Source organism: Ostrea edulis, chromosome 8 (genome assembly GCF_947568905.1).
Source record: "Ostrea edulis chromosome 8, xbOstEdul1.1, whole genome shotgun sequence".
Classification (NCBI taxonomy): Eukaryota; Metazoa; Mollusca; class Bivalvia; order Ostreida; family Ostreidae; genus Ostrea; species Ostrea edulis.
Genome location: NC_079171.1, coordinates 22,265,109 through 22,276,451, shown reverse-complemented (window position 1 = coordinate 22,276,451; position 11,343 = coordinate 22,265,109). Strand labels below are relative to the sequence as shown.

Here is an 11,343-nt window from a genome sequence, read left to right as displayed (position 1 = left end):
ATCAATTCATTTGAAGAAAGCAACGAATCAAATGAAATTCAGTTAAAAAGTTTTAAGTATTTTAAAATATCTCAAAATAATTAAGAGAACACTTTTAATTTTTTATGAGTATATGTTACAGTGTAATGACTGCCAGCCCACTGTATTGCGATTCTCTACCGCTAGATGGCGCTAGCGGGGGTTTGTGATACTGCATTAATTCACGACATAATCGAATTGATTTTGTTAATTTTGCAGTATGGTTTTCTTTACATTTAATCTCATTTCAAAGGATAAGAATTGCATACTTAGTATTCATTTCATAAACTTCGATAAAAATACAGAACATATATATGTATTAAAAGAATGTAGTTTTTTTCAAAGGACTTCTAGAAAACGATTTTTTTTTACAGAAAGTTAAAGATTGATCAAATCGAGCGTGTTTAGAATTATAATATTACTACAGTAACTTGATCCAAAGAGTCGTATCGCGTCGAGTTGACTGGCGCGGATTATCAGATCAAACGAAAAGTGGAAAATATTATGTCAACCATTTAAAGTTATGATTAATATTTTGATGATAAAAAAGGTAATACTTTTCCTAAAAAAGAAATAATTTCTTTCCCAAATGATCATAAGGTCTTGACCATATGACTTTAAAAAAGACATGAGATATTCTGTCATGGAGACTACGTTAAACAAATAAAGGCTACATCTGCAATGGTAATAAATTCCCTTTTATTACCTAAAGGGGTTGATATTCTGTCATTAAAAATCATAAACATACTCAATGCTACAGCGTCATTGAACTTAAAGATCCTAGCCCCCACAACACCTCCCACCAACCCTGAACGAAAGGACTTCACCATATATCGTTTATATAGAAAAAAATGCAAGCTATCATTTTTTCACAATCTTAAAACTGTTTAAATGCATTTCCATTGGTATTGACGATATCACTGTAGCGGTCAGACGGATACGATCGCCGTTGACAGATAATTTAGGTTATAGAGCACCTAATGAGAGATTCAGGGGCACTGGGTTTGAATCCCGATCTGGTCCGTTGCATTCTCTTCCTTCCTGTTACATTTTGTGCCGTTGACCATCTCTTGACTTTCAGGTGATAAAAGATCCTAGGTTATTGTCCTCAAGTGTGAAGATATTTGAGGAGAGAGGAATGTAGCGGTTTAATCGCCGATGGCCAGATATCTCAGTCGGTATCTAGAGCGCCTGACTAGAGGATTCCGGGCGCCCGACTTCGAATCCCGGTCTGGTCTGCTGTATTTTCTCCCGTCCTGTTACTGTTGGTGCCGTGACCAGGATTTACGTTACATTGTTGGTGTCGTATACACACTGGGTTCCCGTAACATTTTTGGTGTCATGAGCAGGTTATCACCAGGTACTATTGACAGTGAGGAGAATATAGACTTATTTCAGTCCTAGCATACACACAGTCTTCCTGTTATGTTTTTTCGTGCATGCCATGTGGATCAGGATTTATGTTACATTTTTGGTATCGTATACACACTTGGTTCCCATTACATCACCAAGAAACCAAATTCTTACCACAATTACTTTAGAGCTAACATGAACCTCTGAACTAGGTCATTTTAAAGTCATAGGAATTCTTGTAAATTGTGTTTACGATATCGTACCAGTCAGAAAAAACATGATATGGTCAGGCTTGACTTTTGACCTGTCTTTTTTTTTTTTTTTTTTTTTAGATGTTACAGACAGATGGATAGACAAAACTCAAATCACTATCCTTGATCTCGTTAAAAAGGGAGGCAGAATCATGATGTACTTTAATTTTTCCAAAATAACAAACAAAGTGCAGTATGTTTTAATTCTACATCTACATAATCATGTGATAATAATTGCAAACAGCGAGAGATCAATTGTTGAATATTCGTTTGACGCGGGTCGTACCATGTGACATGACATATTTAAATCAAGATTCACATTACGATTTCTGAAACCGGTAAAATTAGAAAGTAACAAATAACCAACATATATAAAGGAGTCTTGTTATGAATTTCATTGATACGCAACTACAATTCTACTCACAACAGAAATGGTAAGTCATTTAGCTGAAATCTGAATGGTAGATTTTGATAGCGTTACATTTAAACCTTTTTATCCTTAATCGTATGGAAAACGCTCATCCGTGTCCTCCAATTTATGAATAGTTATGGCTTATTTCTTGGCAAGCAGAGAGAGAGAGAGAGAGAGAGAGAGAGAGAGAGAGAGAGAGAGAGAGTGGTCTCGGTGACTCGGTGGATAGGACGTTCGTTATATGAACTACAACCCTACTCATTCCTTGGCTGTGTGATTTCTAAGAAGTTAAAATAAGTAGATAATTTGCTCCTTCGCCAAACTTCCGACATGTAGAAATTAAGAGTCGCAGATTTTTTGGATAAGAATTTAACGATAAAACTTGAACACCAAAGTCCTGCCAATGCTAGGGTCAATACTAGGGTCAATCATAGGTAATACGGCTTAGTATGTGTGAACAATTTTCGAAGTGATTTAAAATTAGCAAACAAATTTTCACACAGGGTCATTACAGGATTATGCTACATGTAATGTCAATTATTATTATGTTAATATTAACTATCTAACTATTCTCTGAGAAGACGTTTGTTTTGGAGGCTGATCAATACACCGACTCCAAGTTTTCTCTCCGATTTCGCAATTCGTCATGACTGAACACAATAAATACATTGTATATTATTTAATGCTTTCCAATCCTGCTCAGAATTCCGTTATCAGCCCGCTAGATGTGGGAAAATAAACGTGCCGGAAGATCTGTACAACACACCAGCAGAACAACTCAAAATGTCCCATTGTTTGCAGTAATTAATAATCACAAGTTAATGAGAAATGATAACAGACTTTATTTGATATATTCTTACTGCGTCAAATATCAAACCTTGCACGTGCAATTTACCTTTAGATATTTACATAATTATGCAATTTCAAACTCACAATACACACTTTGATGCATGGTAACTGCAAATAATTTTTTCCAACTGACAGTCTTAATTTTGTTTGTTTTAGAAATACAGTTTTTCCCAAATTTGAAATATGAAGAAACGGTTATATTTCAAAGACATCCCTTCATTACAAATCCCTACAATGTTGAGTCTTAGTATAAATTGTAAGCAAAACTCTTTCGTTCAGTAGAAATACAATTACATGTATATATTCCTGTAAAATGTCATATTTTTACGCAAGACCTTTAATGAAGTTGTAAACAAATTGATGTTCGTGTTAGGTATAACCATTGCACACATTTTTTAAAGTGCAATTTATTTAGATAATTCTAGTGGCTAAAATTTCAAGGTTAATTCAATTCTTCTAATAAAGGTCATCCAATATGATGGTTAGACTGTTTACTTTGTACATAACTAAGCGATCACGGAGTCGAGTCCTGCTTCAGATACAGTATTAAATCTAAGACACGTCAGAATCTATATGTAGGTAGTGGTTGATCCTTAGTGAAAGTTATAGCTCTTTGGGTGAGACCTTAATAAAACATTGCATGGTTCCTACCCGAATACGTACCTACATGTAGTAGGGTAAATATTCCAATGTTCTTTCTCACTCCCATGTATAATACTCCAGCCAATCACATTCCTCGTTTGAAAATTGACACATGCGCAGTATCATTACACGACCGCCATATTGCTACCACTCTAACCATCGTAGAAGGCAGGGTTAATGTTGGGTACAGTTCATGTGTCACAGTGTCACTAGATTTGAAACTCTCCCCCGTTCGATTACAACTCGGGTAGCCCGAGTTCAAACCCAAGTATGAGACGTAGTCGTCTCTGCAAGGTTTTGTGTCACGTCAAGTGTAGGCACGATAAAGAACTCTCGCTGCGTCAAGTGTAGGCACAATAAAGAACTCTCACTGCGTCAATAGTATGCACAATAAAGAACTCTCACTGCGTCAAGTGTAGGCACGATTAAGAACTCTGCGTCAAGTGTAGGCACGATAAAGAACTATCATTGCGTCAAGTGTAGGCACGATAAAGAACTCACTGCTACAACCTTGAGCCCTATGCATGGGTCTAAATGTCTACTCCTGGTCTCAATATGAACGAAAATTTGTAGAAGTAACGTAAAACAACTATGCAAACACAATTTCCGATTACAACACGCTAGTAAATTTAGATGTGAGGATGACATTGTACGTGTGGAACCAATCGCGACAGCCTGGGGTCGTAACTAGGGGGTCGTAGATTCGATCCTTGATCCCGGTGCCGCTCAACCCTAAGACGTGTGATACAGACAGTGATTTCCTTCTCCAAACGTCCGACATTAGAAGTGAAAATCACGTGTCTTTTTTCATTGCTAGGTCGTGTTGAAGTGTGTTGAGCTGGTAAAGAAAAAATTGATCAAATGATACTCTGCCCTTGACATTTTCTAAACTAAATTTAATTAATGACGTAGACGGAATTCCTTGTAATTAATGACGTCGAGTTATGATACGAGCACAGTGGCGGATCCAGAAAATTGATAGACCTTTGACTCTTTATGTAGATTAAGAAACAGTCTGAACTGTATATTTGTATGATAGTTTGATATCATTCTTATCATTTTCATAGGGAATAAACTTCATCTGCGTTTTAGCAACGCTCCTGGCGATAGTTCACTGTAAAGATACAAGTGTTACTTTTGATACCATACATACCAAAACTGGACGACAGCTTCAGATAAAACTTGAACATCAAGGTTCAAAATGGGATGTTGGAGCTTCGGCAGCGACCGATTTTCGAGGAAACGGGGGAGGTAGTTTTAGTATCAGAAAAGGCAACTGGAAATTTACAGCCAGAGGCACAAAAAATAAAGGTTCCAATCCGGACTTCGGTGTATCCGTCAGCTGGATGTTCAAAAGATCAACTGATAATGACGAGGCAAGTATTTAGCAAATGCTTTTGTAGATATATTGTTTATATGTCGAATTCATAACTCATACCATGCATATCATGACTAAGTACTGAGATAATGGAATTATTGAATTGTATTTTTCTCTCACCTTCTGATAGAATCCCGGATACTATGACGTAATGATTATTGCCAATCAATGTCACTTCCGCATGTATGATCAGGACGGGGACGATCTCATAACTCGTAAGGAGATGATTAAATTGTTTGTGGATTCGAATTTGGGCTTTGATTTGTTCAACGATCTGGATAATATTAAAGGTAAACAGAATATACATGTATCATATGCAACGCATACACCTTTATGTAATGATGAACGTTGTAATATTCGATATTATCTATTTGTGTTGACCAATGGAAAACCATGTAATATCCACGAATATGTAGAGTATTATATACACAGACAATTATATATGATTATATATATATATCATGCAAAAAGAAAATTACATAAAATATAGTATTTCTTCTGGAAAAAAACCCCATGATTAATTATATAAACAGCTCTATTGATATAACACTGCAAAATGCTTTGAAAGATCTGTATTAATGCTACTACATGTATATACAATATTAACTATCTGATAAGTCCAGTATTTACCAAGTCCAGAGGGTGAATTGTAATTCGAGGGTTCATAATAATTATTTTATCCTATGACTGAATGGTTCAATACAGCGAAACTGGCTATTTAGTATTTGAGCCTACGAAACAATACCCGATCAGCCATTATTGTATACAGCTAGAGTGCTACGGACCTGAAGCCGTGAGTTTTTGGTTCGAATAGGATATCAATGAATGTTTGAAGGAAATGTAGTAGGAAATATTTATATAAAAATTTGGAGACAAAGGTACAGCGATATAAGACTTCAATCGTGCGCAAAAAAACCCCAAAAACCCTGCGCCATAAATCGTTTTTATAAGGGATGAATCTGTAGCTCTCTGATCTGCCCCAATCATTTTCCCCAGAGAACTACAGATTTGCAGCTAACAGCTAGACTACAAGACCTAAGTCAAAAGTCAATAGAGAGAAGAGTTTTTATTCATCATATGACTACATGTAAATGATTTAAAACATCGAAACTAGCGACTACAATTTAACAAATGATGCCTGATTGGTCATCTTTAAATCGGCTTTGATATCAATATAATTCAAAGGTAACTCTAGTTCGTGATAAAAGTAACCCTTAGATCCTTCAAAATTATCTATACCTAAGTAGCAATACTGAATTTCCATTATCACATGTACATGTATATACCTCCCAAGTGATTCCATACCCAAACATGTTCTTCGTATGTCAAATGTCTAATTCTAGGCAGGCTACTGACAACAATTTTATATTAACAGTGTTTTTAATAGTCGTTATGGGGATCTTGTTTGCAAATACAGTCTTCTCCGTTTACCTGATCAAGATGTAGGGCTCACGGCGGGTGTGACCGGTCGACAGGGGATGCTTACTGCTACTAGGCACCTGATACCACCTCTGGTATATCCAGGGTCCGTGTTCGCTCAACTCCCTATTTTGTATTGATTATAGGAGTTATGAGATTGATCGCTGCATGCTGGTTATCTTCACCTCTCACAACACTGTATAAAGAACATACATCTTAAACAACTGAAGCAGCATATTTGAGCACACCTTATGAATGTTGTACATAAAGTTTTTTCTACACGTTACTTACTTATTTTTATATGCACTGCTTACCAGTGTATACATATACTCAGATTAGCTAAAGTTTTGTGAAAATAACAGACGTACTTGAGAGCCGTATCCTTCCCAGATACATTGTAAAATCATGGGAAATCAGTATGGCTTATATTTATGAATGTGATTGGTCAAATGATATGTGCCTAAGAAGGTGATTGGTCAAATAATTTGTGTCCATGAAAGTGATTGATCAAATAATCTGGGAAGAGGATTGGTTGCTCTTCCAATGATAAACGATATCAAGGCAGTGCGGGTCCCTCGAATATTTATTATAATAAATAAGCAGACACTCACAAGCACGTACAAATAAACAGAAGTCTCATTAATCAACAGAAGTAATGCACCCACTGGAGAGCTGCTTGTTGTAATACTGTAACAGGCTGGCCTCGAATAATCCTCATCACGTATAATCACAACTTTTTTATAGATCAAATGTTTATTTTCTTCACATCAACAATGCATAAAGATAAACAAAACTGCGTTGGTCCATCATTAAACAATGTCATCTGGGAATCACAACCTGTATATAATCATAACCTTTCACAGGGTCTTACGAGTGGTGGGAGGTAGCTCAAGGTTTCAAAAGAATGAAAATAGTGTAGCGTGCAACCGTGGCTTCTCAATTTAGACCGAGCTACTTGCTCAAAATATTGATTAGCGATGTGGGTCCTCTCGGCTTTATTTCGAAATATTGAACAGCGATTGGCAGTAAAATGATTTGAGACAATGATCAGTTCAAACGATTAGCTATTTGACAAAGAACAATGGAATCACGTACAATTATAGCAAAATTTGATCAACTCAAAATTACTCACTTAAATTACTCAATATTGCTTTGTCTTTGCTCAATTTGACTCAGTCTGTATTAATGAGAATAATGTGGCGGAAATGAGGGTAAAGGTGAGCAATGTCTCATTCCTATGTAAAGTATTTAATAAAGTTATATTATTACTGACTTTGTATAGGAAAGACTTATTCAGCCAGGTCTATACCTTACCATTGTTAAGCTTTCTCTTTTAATCGATGTTCTTGGTCCAGATGTGTGTAGAATACCACGACGATAGTGAAGATTTATAGTGCAGACTGCCCAGTAGGGGCCCTGCTACACTTGGTTTGTTGCGGCGAGGCGACGATGGTGATCGACCCTCGGATCTCCTGGAAACGGGGACGGGTCTTCCTGAAGATCCGGGGATGGTTAGGTCCTCCAGAAGGTGGTTGATGGGTCCATCTCCTCTTCCTAGAGTCGATTGCCCATGGATCCCCACAGTATAGTCGGGGGGAAGGGCTTCTTGAAGGTAGCTTGCTATTCTTCGTCTGTGGTCGATCGACCCTCGGATCTCCCTCAGTAAAACCAGGGAGACGGTCTTCTTGAAGACTGTGTTTAGGAGGCGGCAAAGGAGGTACGGAGGGAGCACCCCATCGGATCCAGTGCAGAAACCCACCAGCTCTGTGCTTGAATTTGTCCAAATAATTTAGATAGTTGCCTAAAGTGTGTAGACTGACTTGGTTTCACAGTATTTATACCCTACAGCTTCAAGCTGATTGAATAGTGACTGAGCATTATGATTGGCTAAAATTTAGCTATCTGATTGGTCAATGTATTGGTAACTTTCAATTCATTTCCGGTTTCACAACTTTAACTCAAATAAAAGGAATATATAGGAAAATATTTATCACACAGAGATAATAGCAAATTCGTTTCAATAGCATTGTTCAGTAAAGGGGAATAAAAGGGAAATAACTCTGGCAAAGAGAATCTACTTGCTGTCAGGAATTAATTATTACTATAATAATTATGTTCAATAATTTTAGGTTGTCAGGAATTAAATTGTCAGAAAATAAGATGTCAGAATTTCAATTTTCAGGATTCTGTCGGGAATTTATTTGTCAGGATTTTACTTGTCAGGAATTTATTTGTCAGGATTCTTCAGTTGTCAAGTAATTGTAGTAATCCAAATACCGGTATTAAATAGGGAAGTATTGAATAGTTTCTTTATAACGATTATGATCTCCTGTCAACAAAATCATTTTTGTACCTAAGTTTCTCTCAGTTTTTGTCCTGACACTGATGTGCTTGAGACAGCTGTCTAACTGAATTGAGCTTCTTCCTTTCTTATACAGTTTCAGCAGCTAGGAATTAGCCAATCAAATTACTCAATTTTCCTGACAGTTCCTGACAGGAAAAACTGATCTTAAATCATGCAATAAACACTGTCATCTTGATACAAGAATGATATACAAGTTATTTTAATTAACTCAATGAATTTAATTGAATAACTTGCCCGGTTAATTGACTCAAATAGATGCTGAATTCACTGCACTACATTTTGTGACTTCACTACCTACAAGGAAGAAAATGTATCCTTGGGCATGCACAAAATAGTAATGATAACAACAATAAAAGACTAAATCATATTGATTAAATCTCATCACCTATGTGAATTCTAAATGAAACAACAACACATAGTAGCAATAAGGTAAGTTTGTATAACTTTGAATTAATACGCCAACTTCACTGTTGATGATGTCATACAATGGTAGCCTCTATGTACTTAACTCTGTGTGAACATATGATAAAAATGTGTAGGATATATGAATTAAACTGAGGATAGACCAAGCAGTCTATGGAATATTTCACACAGGTAAGTGTACTAAATAATAGTCATTGATTGTGAACTGTAGGATGCATTTCATTCATGGAAAACATGTGGAAAATAAAATACAGCTGGACCTCATGTTTATATATAACAATAAAAAAACCAATCCCTGAACCAACGCAGTCGTCAAAGAACAATAATAAATCATGACAATTCAACAATGGCATTATAGCTTTCTTCTACAATATACAGTGAATGTACAGTTTTTCCTTTCAGTTGAAATTTGACATTCTGTTGTGCAATTATAATGCACAAAATATGTATCTAAAGGCCACCCCCTTCCCAAACATACAATAAAATTTGTTAAGAAAGACCTGTCTATTGCAATACATACTTATAGAATATGTTCTTTTCCCCACTCCGAATCGGTCATTTTCGTGAAGGAATATGAAGTATTACATCACAGATTGAATTCGGAATGAATATGCATAATGCAATTTGAAATTCATTTTTTTTTCAAGGGGATGGAGGCATAACAAAGAAAGAATTCGATTCGATGTCACCACGTATAATCAAAGGATGTGACGTCAATCCATAGGAAGGCGGATTTAAAGGAAGTGACGTCAAGCTAGGGAGACGGAGATTACAAAACATTCCATCCACAAATGTGACGAATTGAAAAATACATGTAATATTTATGTTATTTATGTGCAATTTACTAGTGTCGATCAATTCATTAACATATATTTTGTTTTAAAGAAAATGTATTTTGATTTTAATTTTAAAGAACATCGTCAAAACATGCTATTTTTTTTTTTTCAAAATGAATGTTTAATCTCGCCGTTTACATGCCAGTTTAGGTTTCAATTTTGGATATCGATGTGTCTGGTTAAAAATGTAGCAAAACTTAAAAATAAATTATTTCAAAATCTGATAGCAGGTGTGTCTCAAAATATCTTATTACAAGTATTAGAAGATGTTGGGAAAGATGATGATGTCATTATGTGCTAAACACGCCTCATTTGCACGTCGTGGTTGTTTTTTATGATATCAATAACCAAGTTATATACATATAGATAAATATTTGCAGATGTGGCAAATTCAGACCAAAATAACTTTTCCTGTTACAACTTTATTATTTTAATTAATACCTGGAAATTCGTACATGTAATAAGTTGCTTCTATATTTTACCCACTGTTGTTCCGGGTAGGCCTAGTACTTGTTGCAAAAACTTCGTATAAAATCGTGATTTCATAAAAATAAAAATAATGAATAAAAATGAAACGTATTGATAATAGAAATCAATAATTATATTTAGATATTTCATAAGATTTTTGATTTATATACATAGGAACGAATTTTATTCCATAGGGACGAATTTGTAAAAAAAAAAAAAAAAAAAAAAAAAAAAAAAAGAAGATATCTTCCACCTGTTCGAAGCCAGTCACCGTAAGACCAGATTAATTGTGTCCCCTGTTGAATTTGAACATAACAGTCCAGATTGTGTCCCCTGTTGAATTTGAACATAACAGTCCAGATTGTGTCCCCTGTTGAATTTGAACATAACAGTCCAGATTAAATACATGTACAGGGATGGCCCTTTATTCTGAAGTTAAAGGTCAAAGCTATATATATATATATATATATATATATATATATATATATATATATATATATATATATATATCATATCTGATTTGAACAAATTTTATTGTCTAGATGGTATAACAAAAGGATTGAGCACAAGTTCTTAAAACTTAGAACGTCCTCTCCTAATATCTATTGAGGCTATTACATAGCGGAGAGCATATTCCTAGCCATAGGACTGTGTGCAATCCTAATTAGAAAAATAAAGCATTAAATTAGATACGGTACATCCACACTTTATACGTGAAAGGTGAAGATAACGGACAGTGATCAACCTCACAACTCCTATAAGCAATACAAAATAGATAGTTTGGCAAACACGGAACCCTGTATATACCAGAAGTGGGATCAGTTGCCTATGAGGAGTAAGCATCCCCTGTTGACCGGTCACACCCGCCGTGAGCCCTATATCTTGATCAAGTAAACGGAGCTATCCGTAGTCAAAATCAGTGTGCTAAG

At 35.5% G+C, this 11,343-nt stretch overlaps 1 protein-coding gene across 1 annotated transcript; it reads left to right on the top strand.

The window, feature by feature from the left end:
* The first annotated feature begins 1,700 nt into the window (after nt 1–1,700).
* On the top strand, nt 1,701–10,170 carry LOC125662418 (uncharacterized). The gene is made up of 4 exons (XM_048894629.2): nt 1,701–2,056; nt 4,593–4,901; nt 5,034–5,193; nt 9,758–10,170. Exons 1-4 carry the CDS (start codon nt 2,054–2,056, stop codon nt 9,832–9,834), a joined length of 549 nt encoding a protein of 182 aa, XP_048750586.1. The 5' UTR covers nt 1,701–2,053; the 3' UTR covers nt 9,835–10,170.
* Nucleotides 10,171–11,343: the final 1,173 nt, after the last annotated feature.